Genomic DNA, 17,541 nt, shown 5'->3' with positions numbered 1-17,541 from the left:
ATATATCGCTCGTATCGCTTATATTTCCAAGATTATATTCCTTTTTTATAAATTCTATTGGACACTCATACATACATGAATATTTTTCTAATCCTGCAGTAATAAGAAAGATTATATCAATAATGATGATTTACGATAATCAATATACAGGACACTTTATGATATTATATCGATTATTGTAATAGAAATTCATATATATATATATATATATATATATATATATATATATATATTAATAAATAAAAATAAACATGTTCGATTAGAGTGAAACAATCGAATGATAAATCTGAACTCTGACAGATTAAACACTTCTCAAATTCTTAACAACTGTCACACATGCCCAAATTTTACAGTATAAGATAAATATAATCAAAGCAAAAAAAAAAAGGATTTACTTTAATTAAAAATGGATTTTTAATAAAAATAACAAGTAAAACTTCAAAAAAATTCTCGGCAAATGCAAAAATGGATCGTCATGTAACCATCAAAATGTCTCGAATTTCTATAAAATCCAAGGAATCAGATGGTCGATTATTGCGTCGGAAAAAGTAAATTTAAAATCAAGATTAAATTCAAAAAATATTATTTCGCCCAATTAATAATATCTTTCAATTTTAAAGAAAAGTAACGGAAACCATGAAAATCTTGAAACCAATCAACTTTTGTTGTACAATGGAAGACATCGATTCTATGTTTAAATATGATCAACGTAAACCACCTTATACGTCTTCTTTGACCGCAATAAGTTTGTTACAAGAATCTCCAGCAATAAAATTACGCACACAATATGTTAATCGCTTGAACGCATTGTCAAGAAGATCAACGATGAGAGGCAAGGATATACAGTTCGCTCGAATGAAATCTGAAAATCTTGGTATTTCTTCGATCATTGGATCAAATCAGTGGTACATAGAAGATGAGATTGCTTTAGCCAAAGATATCTTATGGGAAGATAGATTACGTAAGAGCGACGAGGAAACTCGACGAAATGTTCGTATTGGAAAAGAAAAAAGTATGAAACTGACGATTGTATTTAATTTTGATTTCATATTTTAAAAAGGGATATATATATATATTTTTTATTTTATTTATTAGTGGAAAATAAATTGAAACAAATAAAAAGTGTTACTGGACCACGATGGTATCAAGATTTCTCAATAGATCAGGTAACTTCGAAATTCATTACAAATGTATAACATAAAATGAATTTTTAATTAGAAAGGTCATTTGTAAATTGTTAGATGAAAAATCTAATGATATTGGAAGATATGATAATGGCTGATTACAAACAAATGGAAACTGTTCGTACTAAGAAAACGCTTATGGACATAGGAGTATTATCGACATTTTTTCAAATGGATACAAAAAATATCAGAAAAATGCAACGATTGTGTGACTTCAAGGCGATTGATTTTTTACGAGAAATTTACAGATTACTTACTGGAAATTATTTCGAAGAGGAAGGCTACAGTTCGTTTCATCAATTTATCTTATTAATATAAAATTTATATACAGAATGAATCTAAATTCAATCGACAAATTATATATGTTGATTGATAGGAGACGTCATTAGAAGTATTATCTTTTCAAATAGTAAATAAGATGATAAAAATCCTTTATTTTATATTTAGCAACAAGGATGCAAAAATGTTTCAAAAAGAAACATCCGATAATAAAATTTCTTTCTTTAGGATGATATATGCTCGTACTTTATCTTAACTTAATATTAAAATGTAAGGAAATTTATTGAGAAATCTCTTATTAGAACGGTCCAATGATTTGGAATATTATAGTATATCTTGTGAGTACAAAGTATGAAATATTTTTTCATATGATTAGAAATGGCATTTATATAGAATATATAGTTTTCAAATAAAAATAATTAATATCTTATATCTTGTGAAAAATTGCTTTCTGGCTATTGGTTTTCTATCTCATATTGTTTAATTATCTGTCCTTTGTATGTACAAGAGATTTGTCGAAGATTGAATTTAGATTTTGTATCATGTATAATTTTGATAAAAATTTAATTTTTATTTCCAGAGAATAATTATGATTGCAACGAGAGAATCATTTTATCCGCCATTGCTTTCTTGTCATTGCCAGAAACGATTATCGAATTAAATAAAAGATTACCTTCTGTTATTATGCCAAAAATTCCTTCGAAACGTAACGACATTATTGTCTTTTCTTTTTCTCTCTCTCTTTTTTTTTTCTTCTTCTTTGTTTTTCTTTTATCAATCTTATTAAATTTTGTAGCTCTTCCAATGAAGGTTCTACCAAGAAAAAAAGCAAGTTCACCGTATAAGGAAGAACTCTTTACACGTCCAGATTGGGTAACTTACTTGAATCGTTTGGAAAGTTGGCGAAAATATTGTAAATCGATAGCAATGCCAAAAGTGATCCTACCTGATCCAAGTTGTCCAATATTTACTTACAAAGAAGAGTTGCGAAACGTCGAAATAAATCATAAAATTATTAAAAACGATCTTTTGAAAAATAATTCGAAGAAAGAAGGTAGTAAATATCAATGCAATCGTAATTAGTTAAGATATATTATCATTGAGTTCCTAGGTTCAGCGAAACGCGAAGATAAAGTAATGGAACTTAATGAAAATATGAAAATTCGTGGATCTATTAAAAAACGTCTTAGTGTTGATAAATCTGATATCTTTAAATCGCCCGAGGAAAATCAAGTTTTCGATTTCACATTTTCCGGATTGAGCGAAAATCAAACTGATCCAGTACAATATAAGATTTGTGGTATACACGTTAGAACACGTTTGATTAAATTATTATTTTAGAAAGATTTGTAGGATTATCTTTTCTCTTTCTCTCTCTTTCTCTTTTTTTTCTTTATTTTATTTTCCTATTCAGGAACACTTAATCCACCTCGGGAAAATAAAAAATCCTGGCTGGGAGAAAAGGATGCACATTTTATTATAAGCGGTGTCTCGGATGAACCACCTCAGTGTCCTGTTTCTTTTGAGATGACAGGAGTGGCCAATGTTACGCCAATAAATAGCGACGAGAGATTCTTCACAGTGTTGAAACTTGGCGATGGCCCTAATAAGATTTATCCGAGTGGTCGAAAAAATCTTTCCAAGAACTGGCAAGAATGGTTACACAATGCAGACGAAGAATTTATAAAAGTAGAGAAGGAAGCAAACAAGATATTAAAAAACGTTGAGGCTACGATGAGACTCGTTTTTCCAGGACCAATATGTGATAGTTGTTGTTCTTGCAGGCAAACCAGAAAGACTAATATCATAAGTAAAAAAACGAAGGCACCTTATATGGTCATTGATAGTTTAACCGAAGACGATCGAAAACAAAAGTGATTGGAAATGAAATATTTCTTTTGATTTGATACAAAACTCCTATTCTGCGTCTCATAATAATTTTAAATTATATTAATAATTATTTATTTAATAATTTAATATTAAAACAAATTTAAGGATAAAATGTAAAATTGATGAAATTTATAACGAAATATTTTTTAACAACAGATACATAGTCGGATCAATGGCACTTCATTCACCAGCGCTTACACCTGATCAATCTACGGTAAATTTAATCGATGTCATTGCTTCCGAGGATAAAATTACTACGAACGTTGTTATAAATGGTGTTACTACTGCGAAAGGCGAGAAAAAATATTATATAACTGGTATGGCGAAAGATACTATTCATATTCCTTCAAAAAAGGTCGAATCATCTCCACCATTGCTAATTAAAAATATTCCACCGTGTACATGTGCCATTCAACAAATGTTCAATCAAAATATGATTCCAAGATTGAGTACCGACAACATCCCATGGACCAAAAAGGAAGGTTTATGTTTAGGAAAAAAATATAGACCAGAAACAATTTCAGCTTATTCTTGTAAAGTCTATCCAGGTGATAAATCCTGTAGATTGAATCCCTTTCTCAAGGAAGTTGCTAGATTAGAAAGAAAAAAGAATAAAAAGGAAAAGTCTGAAGATGATTATCATTCGAAGAAGAAAAGAAGAATGTATAGTATCGCTGATTTTCAACCTTGCGGTGATGAACATGGCATGCATACCTGTGACGGTCCATGGGGTACTCTTAACATTTTAACTCCCGAGGAACTGAAGGAACAGGAAAAAGAACGAAAAGAGATTTTGAGGGTACATGGTTTTTCTTCTTCTTCTTTTTTTTTCTTTTTTTTTTTTTTTATCGGAAAAAATATTCGATTTCTAATCAGACATATAGAATAAAATTTTGATCACTGTTGATGTAAATTCGATGTGTAGATACGATGAATTATCTTCTTTGTTTCTTCTTTTTTTTTTTGTTTTTCTTTTAGGGCCCACCATGCGGAATAAAACCAGGACGTGCTGTTTGCGAAGGACCTTTTGGTGAGAGAATACCACGTCCAAAAAGGTCCAGGCCAACAGACGACGAGGAAGAAATAGAGGAAGAGGAAGAAGAAGAGGAAGAAGAAAAAAGAGAAATAAAAAAGTCTGTTCCAATGAAAAAGGAGAAAATTCTACGACGTGACAAACTCTGTCACGCTAGTCCAGAAACCATGGCAGCTGAGAAAAAGACTGTTGAAAAAAAAGTTACCAAATTTATACCTGATCCAGATTATCATGGTTACGATGATCCATGGAATATTTCTCGTACTGCACCATCGGTCAAGGAAACTATTACGGAATATGAAAAAACTTTAAAACTTTCAACTCCTAAACCAAGATCGGATCCATCTGAACCTATTATTGAAGTTTTGAAGAAGAAAAAGAGTAAAAAATCTGAAATTCTTAAATCATCGAAAGATAGTTCGTTGAAAACCTTGTCCGACAAACATAAAGTTTTGTCTACAAAAATACATTCGGATAAGATTAAGAACGAAACTAAGAGTAAAAAGAAACCCGTAGTAAGTATCAAAAAAAGATTAGACGTTATTGAAACCTCGAAGAAGCATTTGCGAAGAAGAATGTCCTCTTTGCCGTTCAAAAGGAAAAGAACGAATTCCTTTTCGAAGAGAGGATTTTTACAAAAAGAGAAAATTAAAAGAACAAATGATACTCATAAAAGTAAACAAGATACGAAATCAATTGTGAAAATGAAAGAGAAGAATGAAAGATCGCCGCAGATGACAAAAAAATTTATTAAAAATAATGGCGAGAAAAGAAAATTTAAAAATAAATTAAAATCGTATCCAAATAATTCAATGATTGAATGTAAAAAATCTTTTAAAAACAATCCACGAAGTTCTTACGAACAAAAGCTAGAGAAAGGTGAGAAAAAACAAAATAAGAGAAATACGAACGAAAGTGTGATTAGAAAAATTTCAAGAGATCATCCTGCAATAGATTTGAAAAATAAAAGTATATCTAATTCTCAGGAATTCACAAAATTTAGCGAGAAGAAATCAAAAAAAAAGAAATCGTCGATGAAGGAGGTTGGCGTTGCCCTTACAACGGAATATCTCGATAAAGAAATGAAAAGATTGAAGAGCATGATGGTATCACCTGATATCCATTTCAATGACGTTCAGCCAATTATTCTTCCTGAAGAACCAGCATCGTATTGTCAACATGAATATGGTGACACTTTGCAAAAGGATTCAACTTTTGATGAAACCATTAGCAAAGAGAAGATCTCAAAAAAAGGTCCATGCGGTTGGAGGACGAAATCGGAACAGGAATTGCCTGTTAAAAAGACTTTGGCCTATTTGACTGATCCTGATCCACCAATCGAGATGGTTCCTGTGAGACCAGGTGGAAAGGCTTGTATTTGTCGTGAAAATAGGAATAAGAAAAAAATTCTGATGTATCAGATTGGTGGATCAGTTGAGAATAAAAAAATTGAATTGAATAAAGTCGGTAGAACTAGCGTTGGAAGGGTTAGCATGAAAAAGAAAGAAAAAAAGGAGGAACATGATGAAACTCGAGTAATAGAGGGTGTTATTTATTATACACCACCGCCAAGTCGAAGAAGAAGCGACGAGTATGTTCCCGAATACGATGTTTATGAATCACCTTATGAAATATGTGTTTATCGACCCAAGAACAGTTTTATGAATATGTTAGAAAAATACATGACACCTCCTGGCATTATATCGAAGACACGAAATAACATTAAACCATGCGATTGTAGTGATTATTTAGATATTTATGGTGTAGCCGGTGAACATGCTGAAATAGAAGAGTCCAAAAGATTACTTGAGGAAAGAGAAAAATTGATGGAATCGAAATCACCAAAGGAACGTTGGGCTCTAGCTCTGAAGGACAATGGTTTAATGGATTATTATGCCGGTTGTAAACACAAAGTACCATGTTGGTCGACGTGTGCCAGATTAAATAAATATGCCTGTCCTCCGAAGCCGCCAAGATTAAAAATTAAAAAGCCTGTATGCGAGTGTAAGTACGAAAGAAAGATAGTAGAGAATAAAGAAGAAAAGATCAAGTGGAAGGAACGTCAAAATAAACTAAGAAACTTCAAGAAGAAAGCTTATACAAATGTGAAGAATATTTCGAGACCTATGAAAGCTGACACAAAAATGATTATATCTGATGTTAAGAGAATTCCTCGTGAAGATGAATACATAGACGACGTACAATATTGTATATCGGGTATAATAGAAAATTATACTATGGATCCAAAAGCAACAACAGTTGTGGAAGGTTTAAACATGGCCACACCAATACATACACCAAAACCAAGCAAGGAAGATATACCATGTGTTTGTTTGCATAGTCATTGGTCACCAACGAATATATCACCTGGACCATTACCTAGAAAAGATCAAGCATTGATAGAAGAAAGAAAACGTAGAGATAAGTACTTGGAAGAGGCAGCACGAATAATTTATGGTCCTAACGATGAAGAAAATAAATCTGAAAAATGTTATCGCGATTGTAAAACCAATTGCATTGATAAACGAAAGAAAGATGATAAGGATGAAAATATAAATGAAAAAAATGAAAATGATTTGATTAATCCAATAAAACATAATATATGTAAATCTAAAGACGAACAAAAAAATTTCAATCGTAATACGAAGATTGTAAAAAAAATAAAAGAACAATCAGGTAAGATCGAAAATCATAATCAAGGGAGAACGACGATGACAGAGAAAAAGGTGCAGAAAGAGACGGATAAAAATAAAAAGTTATCTATAACAAAAACTATAACAGAATCAAAAGTTGACAAAGATCAAGGAGATAAGAATCTTTATCAAGACAATGTTGATTTGGGAGACTTAATAAAAGTACGAATAAACATTTACAATTTGATTGTTCGGATTAGATTAAAATGATGATAAAACGATTTCTTCTATTTTTTTCTTCTTTTTTTTTTCTTTTTTTTTTCTTTTTTTTTTCTTTTTTTACAGAAAGAATTGAAATCAATGGCAACAGAGGGATTTCTTTTTGCCAAATTACCAAAATGTCATCGGATGCCACAAATTCAGAATTGGATTATGTATAGAAAAGGATTCGTTTTTACCGACAAAGAAAAAGGTCATTTATGTTTTTCACATTATTCTTAGATAAGTTCTTCATAAATAATTTATAAATCTTATATCGAATATTAACAATATATTATATTGTAGAGGAATTAATGATCCTGACGTTTATGGTTTGGGCGATGGCTGATCTAATTAAACAACCGGATATTATGGTTCCGTCCTTGGATATGTCCAAGAAAGAAATTCGAGAATTAACATTCGATCGAGTTGAAGAAATGAAGAAAAAAGTATATAATAAATAATAATTAAAAGAAAATTACATTCAATTCTAATCCATTTGTTTTATCTTCGATAGATCGCTATGAAAAATGCCATATTCTACAGTCGTTTACGAAAAATGCGTGTATTATATAGCCAGTATATGTGGAGTACCATGGAATTTCGAAAGCATCCATCTTTGTCATTTAAAAGAGCTTATTTCACTTATATGGCTTCAAAGGAAGCTGATGGACACGTTTTTAAACCTTGGATGATAAATGAAGTTCGTCAAAAAGATTAGTTTATATTGCTCATACATTGTTTCTTATTAAAATTCTATTATCCTGCGAAGTTCTTAATGTTTATCAAAATTATGACATAAATATATTTAATTAAAACCCTGAGAAATAAAAATATAAGGACAAATAAAAAAGCGAAGAAAAAATTAAAGAGAAAGAACACCTTATATTATATTTTTCCAAATCGCTATTCTGTACAAACATTGCTATTGCGATCTCGAAGAAGTAAAAAAGAAAAAAAAAAAGAAATGCATAAGATAACAAAATTAAATAAATACAAATAAGTGAAAACTAAGTATGGCTAAGTAAATAAAGTGCATAAACGTAAGAGATCTGATATATATATATATATATATATATATATATATATATATATATCAGGGATTATCTCTTTGTTGTAGAGGTATTGTGTTTCCTTATCGAACAATTTGAATTCTTTAAAAAATAATACATATACGATACAATCAGAAGTCTTTTATGATAAACTTGTTAAAATTATTCATTATCAATATAAAAGATAATTTCTTTTTCTATTTTATTTTCTATATTATATATCTCGATTGAAGGTTCATATATATTAATTATTACGAAATATTACTTTAATTATTTACTAATTAACTGATATATATAATTATCTAATTAGTAATATTTAGTAATAATTAATATAATAGTTATGTACCTCTATCCCTTCTTAAATTTAATTAATAATATAGCGAGAGTAAGGAAGATAGTAATCCAGATAAAAGTGGCAATAAAACCATTGTAGACTGAAGACTGTGATATACTCCAGCCTCTAGCTAACATAGTTCTCATTGATTCGGTACTCTTCGTTAATGGAAGAATAAAACTGATATAACTAAGAGCAGGATGCATTCCTTCGACTGGCCAAATTATTCCACATAACATAACTATCGGTAAGAAGGATCCCATTGCAACGTAAGTTGCACTTCTTTCATTTTCACAGAAACAAGCTATAACAAATCCTACAAACATAAATCAAATAAGATTGAGAGTGAAGAAATGAATCAGAAAGAATATATATATATATATATATATATATATATATATGTTTTAATCGTAAATATATATACCAAAACACATTCCACATAATCCTGTGAGTATAGTTAACAATAAAACCCAGCCGATATTACCCTCGCAAGTAACTTTGAACACAGCGAAGCTGAAAATCAATACCATTAGAGTTTGTCCAGTCATTACCACGAATTGCGTTATCACTTGACCAAATAATATCTCAGGACCAGTTATACCTACGGAAAAATTATTAGTTAATATTTTGATATATCAATCGAAATTGATTGTCGTTTAAATAATGAAATTTACCAGACACCAAACTTCTCTCCAATAAACCTTCGTTCCTTTCTAGTAACATTGCTCCGGATGTGATAGCAACCGATAGGAAAAAGATAATACTAAAAAATAATTATAACAATTTTTTTCGTTTCTTTAAACGATATTGATATCTTTTATGCGCGTATACATACACACGCGCGCGTACACACAGACACATATAATTCGAAGACTTACGTCAAAATAATTCCTGGTGCTGCAAAGTCAGTGAAATTTGGATTCAGTGGTCCATAGATCGGTGTTCTAAACTGCATGATGAAATTAAAAGATTAAAGATGAATGATATAATTTTAATTAATCGATAATTATATGTATCTATCAACTTACATCTAAAGGTATGCTAGTCAATTTTTCACTGTAGTTACATGCAACAGTAACGTCACGAGCAAAATCGAAATAAGAATACAGGATACTCCTTTGCAAGAGTTGGCCGATTTGTTGATCTAAAAAAGAAAAAAAAATGGAAAAAAAAAAGAAGAAATGAGAAGAATTTTTAAAGCAAATAAAGAATTGTTAATATACGAAAATTACTCGACATATCCATAATGATGTTCATCGACGAGTATACAAGATCCCAATCTTCCACATCTTTGCCATATTTTATCCTTGTAATTAGAGCTTCCGTGTAATTTTCTGGGAATGATATAACACCCCAAACCAAGCCCTTTTGTACGGCATACTCGGCTTCTTCTTCAGTTTCATAAGGTAAAAAGATCACAGATCTATTCTTTAAATGATCCAAGAATCGACAACTCAGTTGTGAGGTATCACAGCCAAACGTTGGTATACACATGTCCGTACTATTCTTAAGTTCTTTGTTTATGATTGCTATTTTCAAACCAGTGGGATCCTTTCCGATAGAGATACAAAATAAGACGATTTGTATTACCGGTAAACCAATGATGAACGCCATCATGCTAAATAAAATGAAAATTATTAATATTATTAGAGTGACGTTATTGCTGTGATATACAGATATCAACAAAAAAAAAAAAAAAAAAAAAAAAAGTTGTTTACATATTTACCCAACATTTCTCCACATCCATAAAAAGTTTTTCCAGATTAATGCCTTCATATGTTGTGGATTTAACATGCTGAATTTAAATGAACTTTTTTCCTCCGGTGGTAATTCCGGTAACTATAAAATTGAATTCGATTTCAAAGGAAAAAAAAAAAAAAACGAAAGAAGAAGAAGAAAAAGAGAATAAAAATAAAGAAAAAATAAAATATAATTCAATCTCAAAAACTTGTTATATTAACTCGTGACTTTTAAATCTTACATTTCCGTCATCCATAACTACTATGCTCCTTCTTCGACTAGAAATACTAACGTTGTCACCAAACTCGCCACTCATCTCGTCATCAACGTCCTATAATCGAAAGAAAAAGATAAATCGACGTAGATAATGATTTTATATAATCGATAGAAGAAAGATGAAATTGGTTATTACAATTTCCGGTGGGACACCTGTAACACTACTGAGAATACTACTTCTCCTTCTGAGACCCATGTTCTGACGTTTGCTGAGTTTTAAAAAGACTTCCTCCAGAGTATCCAATCTATGCATTTCCATTAGCTTAGTCGGTGATTCTTCAGCAAGAAATTTACCTCCTCTCATCAGTCCAATTATACTAGCTTGCCTGGTCTCCTCGATATAATGTGTCGTTATAATTATTGTCTTTTTACCATCTTTCGTTAAATGAACCAAATGATTCCAAATATTTTGACGTAAAACAGGATCAACTCCTACGGTTGGCTCATCAAGTATTAAAAGTTCTGGATCTGTCAATAATGCTGCAGCAAATGAAACCCTTCTCTGTTGTCCACCAGAAAGATTCTTTATAAAACGATTCTCCGATGGTAATTCCAAGAACTGAAATAATATATATTAAAGCGATCTCAATAGAAATTTCAATTTTTTTTTTTTTTTATATCTTAAAAATCTAGAAATTAGTATATTGTTTATTATAAAAATTAAATGTATATTACCTTTAAAAGGAATTCCAATTTCTCGTCAATCTGTTCGGTCGATATACCTGCGATCCAGCCAAAATATAAAAATGTTTCTTTTATCGAAAATTCATTGTAAAGTGCAATTTCTTGTGGCATGTATCCTAATCGTGGACCAGGTACACCTGATTCCTTTGATCCTGGCCTACCACCTAATACCCAAATTTCTCCGGAATTAAGACGTCTTCGACCCACAATGCAGGATAATAATGTAGTTTTTCCACAACCACTGGCACCAAGGAGACCATAACTAAAACGATATTATTTATGAAAAATACGTCGGATATATATATATATATATATATATATATATATATTTCATGTTATTTAATTTTTATTTATTAATTCTTATTTATTATAAAATTAGCGAATATATTCGCTATTTTTATTCCTTAAGAGTTTTTCCATAAAAGAAAACGAAAAAGAGAGAAAAAAAGCATGAATTATTATAAAAAATTTCTCATTGAATAATTCCATTTAATAATTCATTCTATTTTACATAAAAGAAAAAGGAAAGAATGTATGTCAAATCCTAAATGATTTCATACATACTATCTCGTTTTATATTTTTCTTGTCATTACGTGAATCCCAAGTTGGCCGATTATAGTAAATTAATAAATAAAAAAGATATATTGATAATAATAATGATAATAATAATACATAGAATTATTATCGACGATAACTAATTTAATAATTAAATTATTTCATATATTTTCTTTTATATATTCTATTTGCTTGGGAGTATTTATGATTCATTAAAAAATCAAAGGAACAGTACAATTTTAAAAAATTTTTGGAGACAATTGATATTATAAGTTTTACGTAATCAGTATAGAGAGAGGGAGAGAGAGAGAGAGAGAGAAAAAAAGATATAATATACTATATTTAATGATCTCAAAAGTTTCAAAATCCAGCTTTATATAATTATTACTTTAATTAATCCTCTCTATTTTATTCGTTTCTTTCCTCTTCCTTTTTATTATTTTGTTTTTTTTTGTTTTTTTTTTCCCCCTTTAAACTTTCAGAATATTAATATTTCACTTACATTGCACCTTTAGGCACTGTCATGTTGAGCCCGTCAAGAACAATGTTTGAATTTTTTTTCGGTCCATACTTTTTACATGCCCTTCTAACACAAACCGCTTGCCTTCTTCTCGTATCCAAGGTCGAAGTTTGCGTTTGGAACTGAGCTCTCCTTGTTTTCAACTCCAACGAGGCTGTTGGTATTATAGGTGTTGCATTTGGCACATCCATCTTCTTTATATCCAAAGAGTGGATACAAAAAAAGAAAAATAAGAAGAGAGCAAATAAGGTAGAGAAAGTATATATATATATATATATATATATATATATATATATTTTATATTATTATATAAATATATATATTTTTTTTTCAAGGAGAATATTTGCACCTATAATATTGCAATTATTTTCGTTCCTTTTTTATTTAAATATAAAGATAAATTTGTATATGAATAATTCATGTATTTCAATATAAAATCATTAACGTCATTGAAATCAACGGAAGTTTATTGGAAAGAAAATATTTATTTGAAGTAAAAAAAATCGACACAAATTTTCGAGTAAGAGTTTTTTTACTTCGTCTCCTTTTTTTTTCTTTATTTTTTCTTTCTTTCTATCTTGGCAATTTGTTATTCATTTTTTTTTTTTTATATCGGAATTATATACAAAATGAGATATCACGCAAGAGTAAAGTAACACGCGAAATATCGATCGATCATCAAAACTGTATAATATATTATATTTCATGTCGTAAGATATTATGATGTCATGTGTTGAAGTCACTAAGTTACACCGAATGTTACATTATATTAATACGTAAATGTGAGGGAGAAAGAAAAAGAGAGTAAGACGATACGGTAGAGGCGGATAAAACCGACGATTAAAAATGAAAATAATGATTCATGTTATAAAATAAAAGTATGAAAAACAAATATTGTATCTCACATTTTATAGATCTTTCCTTTTGATCGATCTAAGCATTTCTATTATCATTAATTTTTCGTTTCTTTCATTCTCTAATGATAGTATCGTTAAATTCTTTCATTTTTTCTTTTTTTTTTTTTACAAAATCTATTTTCTTTTTTCACGTTAAATGATGATTAATAATATCAAATGAATTTGTATTTCATAATCTTGAGACAATTTTTCTTTTATCATTGCTTTCCTTCCTTTTTCTTTATCTTTTGCTTTATTAATATTTTCCATAGCGATTTAATTGATCGCGAATGTAAATTGATCGTCGTTCGATCAATGATAAAACTTTTAAAATAAATTCTTCCGGGTTTGGAAAGAGATAGACAACGAGTTGTAACAACGATTATCAAGTAAAAGTTTTTCCGTTGGAACTATGAAAACATGCGTTTGGTGCCATGTGGATTTGCGTTGCAGCATCCATAATAGGGAGACACGTCAGATTAACATGGTATATACGTGATGGAAATGAAAAATTCTCATTCTCGACGACATGTCTTCTTCCGTTCTGTGTTTAATAGCCATCGAACGTATATCGCGTAATTCGTCAGTGATGTAACTCACACGTTGTAAGTCGAACTCTCACTCTTATTAGTAATCTCTCTCGAGCAGTAAACCTTTCTCCTTAAGAGTTTTCGATCTGTTCGATTTCGAAATGATCTCTTGATTTTCTTCCAGTTGTGTAGTTCGTAATGGATCAAAAAAAAAAAAAAAAAAAAAAAAAAGAAAAAAAAAAGAAAAATAAGATACAAGTTTCGAGAAGACGATTTTTAATTTTATAGATGATTGAATAACGAGAATTGTTTTTATTTTTTCTCTCTCTCTCTCTCTTTTATATTCATTCTTCATTTTTTCTTTTCTTTTCTCTTTTTTTTTTCTTTTTCTTTTTTTTTTTTTTTTTTTTTTTTTCAATTAATAGATACATAATAATAATAATAATTTTATTAAATAAAGTTCCCTGTGAAATATAGCGAGGTAGAATTTATATTTTTCTTAACGATTTTTGATTTTTCTTATTTTTTCTTTTTCCTTTTTTTTTTTTTTTTTTAGCGCGTTGAAATTCGACAACGAGAAGTATGTCGATGAGTACAATAAAAAATTTCCTTATAACAATTCTTTGTTAAATTCGACGGGCACAGTATCAAGAGTCATTATTTACGACGTAAAATTCTCAAAAGACCGGAAATATCGTTTTCTCTTTCTTCGGTTATATTTTATATGTCAATATTCACGTTCTCAGGATCTTACGTCTATACACGTACAAACAGTGAAATCATCTTATGAGTGTATCACGATATTCTGATCTGAGTGGATACCGAATAGAATGAATACGTAACTGGATTTTATTTTTTCATTCATCTACATACTCAATCAACGTTTTAAAAAGAAATTTCACAATGCCTAAATATATTTTGCATTATCCCGTTATTTATTCTATCCTTTTTCATAAATAATAAATATTTATACATTGAAAAAGAACTTAGATTTTTTTTTCTCTTACAAAAATGACACCGTTAATTATTTATACATTTTTTAATTTTTTTATGCGATACTTCACAAATATTTGCGAGTAATATCTTTCTTAGATGAAATGTTAAAAATGTTGAGAAAAAATAAAAAGAAAAGAAATAATTCAAATGACGAAATGTTTTTATTCATCGACTTTTTGACCTTTCTTTTTTGCGAAGAATAAAATGGTCGTTAAAGAAATTAAAGATCTTTCAGGCGAGCTCTTTCGAGGACTTTTCAAAAGGACGAAGAAAAAAGAAGAAAAAAAAGAAAAAAAAGAAAAAAAAAGGAATAAACGGGAGATAGTTCGATGACCCTTCGTATAACTCGTGAACGAGATTATCGTGCGCAGGTTCAATACGAGTTAACTCGTGAATGCAACTGGAATGAAATGGAAAGCGATCGCGTATCTATGATACATAATACACACGTTAAACTATGTATACTGTACATACACTAACGTATACCTGACGTATCAATAGGAATATCTTGGACAGTGTCTGGGTAAGACTAAGTCAAGAGAAACAAAAAAAAAAGAAAAACAGTGAAAAAAAACATTAATTATGACGATCGTTACGACGCTCAAAAGTAGCCATATTATTCTACAATTTTATTCCTCGAGCTTTCAACCTGTATTCACGTGATGATTATGATAATAACAATGAGAATAATTACGAGAGAAATTTTTTTTTTTTTTATTATTATTATTTTCAACGGGTGAAACAATTTGCTCGTTTCTTAGAATGATCGTGAAAGAAAGAAAGAGAGAGAGAGAAAGAGAGAGAAAGAGAAAGAAAATCATAGATCGCCATCCATCATTTTCTTTTTTTTTTCTTATTCTTTCGATGTACATGTACATATACGTATGCGTGCAAGTAAAAAAAAAAAATAAAAAAAAAAAAAGAAAAAAAAACACATTACATTCAACGATACAGATAAGGATGAAGAAAACTACTAATGATGACTATAACAAGCGCGAATAAAAAAAAAAAAAAAGAGAAGGATAAAGCAAAATTTTCCAAAGACACAGAGAAACCGGTAATGGCTATGAAAATGATAATATACGAACGATATAGAAACGATTTCGTCGATATTCCATGTATTATTTCGTTAACATCATTTCAAGTGATCACTTATTTTCTTTCAAACGATATAGATGAATTTCATGTTGAGTCAATTTCATGGAAATGAAAATGACGCTTAATAAAATGCCGATATTTTGTACGTAAACATTTATTTATATCTTATGCATTTGCTTTGACATTTGAAAACAGATTGAAAGAGAAAGATAAAGAACAAAGATTCTAACTAGATACCTCTTTTTTTTTCCATGACATTTATGAAAAAAGAAAAAAGAAAAAAAAAAAAAAAGAAAAAAAAACAAAAAAAACAAAAACAAAACAAAATTAAAAATTAAAAAAATAAAAAAGAAAAAGAAAAAGAAAAAGAAAATGTTCATCGATCTAAAGAAAAAGAAAAAAAAAAAAAGATGTCACTGACCTGTATACTTGATCGCTAAAATTTCTTAGAAATTTTCAGACTGAAGACACAAAGAGTTATGACGATCCTTTTGTTCCTTTGATCTGATCGATTCCTTATCGTAGCACTACATTAAATGTTCCATCATATAAGAATTCCATCGTGATTTATATTAGAAAACAATATGGAGAATTAAGAAAGGATGATATCGTAGAAAAATCACCAATTACGAACACTTCAAACAAAGTCGAGTAATAGAAACGAATGATAACACTAATACGATACGATAACAATAATAATGATAATAATAATGATGACGATGATGATGATGATAACAATAAGATTGGAAGGAACAGGTAAGACAAAGGATTCTCACCGCACATTCACAAATTCTAAATTCAACTGGATATTCTCTTGTCGTGGTTACTCTTCTAATCGAGAAAAATATAATATATATAAATACATATATATATATATATATATATATATATAAATATATATATATATATATATGTATATATTATATATTAGAAATAAATGCTCGTCTTTCTCTTTCTTTCTTTCTTTCTATTCTATTCTATTCTATTCTTTTCTTTTCTTTAAACTGGATCCTCAAATTCTTCTTATTTTTCTATAATCGAATCAATTGGTCGAACTTGAATTCCAAATACATTTCGACGGTTTAATTCTTAAATTCCTCTTCTTCTTACTCACAAAAACGATGACCGGTATAACAACGACGAAAGTTAGTGAACGTGAAAGAGCAAGTGAGAGTGAGAAGAATGAGGAACAAGGAAAGGAAAAGAGAGAGAGAGAGATAAAGAGAGAGAGAGAGAGAGAGAGAGAGAGAGAGAGAGAGAGAGAGAAAGAGAATGGAGAGAGAAAGAACGATACGGTCCGTTCGCAATACCAGCGAGAACTGGCTCGATCGCTTGCACGACTGGAGAATCAAAGAGTTGTGCAAGGCACCAAAGACGTCTGGTAAAAGACACCGAGACTGAAGTTAACTGATGGATTGATATAACCCATTTGGGTGGGAGAATGAAAATCCAAGAATGGGATTCCCTGATTGTTTTGTTAAACGTTATCTATTAAGGTAATTAAATTTGTCCAATTGAGAATATTTATTATGTTTTATCTTTCTGCATGAAAAAGAAAAAAAAAATAACTTCATATATAAAT

General features: G+C 29.6%; 2 protein-coding genes across 3 annotated transcripts; one reads left to right on the top strand and one right to left on the bottom strand.

Moving 5' to 3' along the window:
- Positions 1-489: 489 nt before the first annotated feature.
- LOC118441895 (uncharacterized) lies at positions 490-7,998 on the top strand. The gene is made up of 15 exons (XM_085664242.1): positions 490-548; positions 621-1,012; positions 1,096-1,166; positions 1,242-1,470; positions 2,044-2,169; positions 2,260-2,517; positions 2,575-2,763; positions 2,878-3,337; positions 3,510-4,152; positions 4,332-4,901; positions 5,373-6,888; positions 7,063-7,241; positions 7,365-7,491; positions 7,584-7,726; positions 7,795-7,998. Exons 1-15 carry the CDS (start codon positions 490-492, stop codon positions 7,996-7,998), a joined length of 5,166 nt encoding a protein of 1,721 aa, XP_085520368.1.
- A 542-nt stretch (positions 7,999-8,540) lies between these two features.
- Positions 8,541-17,251, bottom strand: LOC118441462 (ABC transporter G family member 23). 2 transcript variants are annotated; one of them, XM_035865913.2, is made up of 14 exons: positions 17,074-17,251; positions 16,736-16,790; positions 16,381-16,486; positions 12,422-12,630; positions 11,355-11,625; positions 10,816-11,238; positions 10,645-10,734; positions 10,390-10,502; positions 9,896-10,281; positions 9,692-9,807; positions 9,542-9,612; positions 9,338-9,426; positions 9,088-9,264; positions 8,541-8,979 (listed from the first exon to the last, which is right to left on the bottom strand). In XM_035865913.2, the coding sequence occupies exons 4-14, from the start codon at positions 12,628-12,630 to the stop codon at positions 8,678-8,680; spliced, it is 2,247 nt and encodes a 748-aa protein (XP_035721806.1). In that variant the 5' UTR covers positions 16,381-16,486; positions 16,736-16,790; positions 17,074-17,251; the 3' UTR covers positions 8,541-8,677. The 2 variants fall into 2 exon arrangements, with proteins under 2 accessions (XP_035721806.1, XP_035721786.1); XM_035865893.2 differs by having other exon boundaries at positions 8,542-8,979; positions 12,422-12,633; positions 17,074-17,250.
- Positions 17,252-17,541: the final 290 nt, after the last annotated feature.

The sequence above is a fragment of the Vespa mandarinia genome, chromosome 2, assembly GCF_050613455.1.
Source record: "Vespa mandarinia isolate Hongniang chromosome 2, ASM5061345v1, whole genome shotgun sequence".
Lineage (NCBI taxonomy): Eukaryota > Metazoa > Arthropoda > Insecta > Hymenoptera > Vespidae > Vespa > Vespa mandarinia.
The sequence above is the reverse complement of the archived record's forward strand: the minus strand, read 5'-3'. Positions and strand labels throughout refer to the sequence as shown.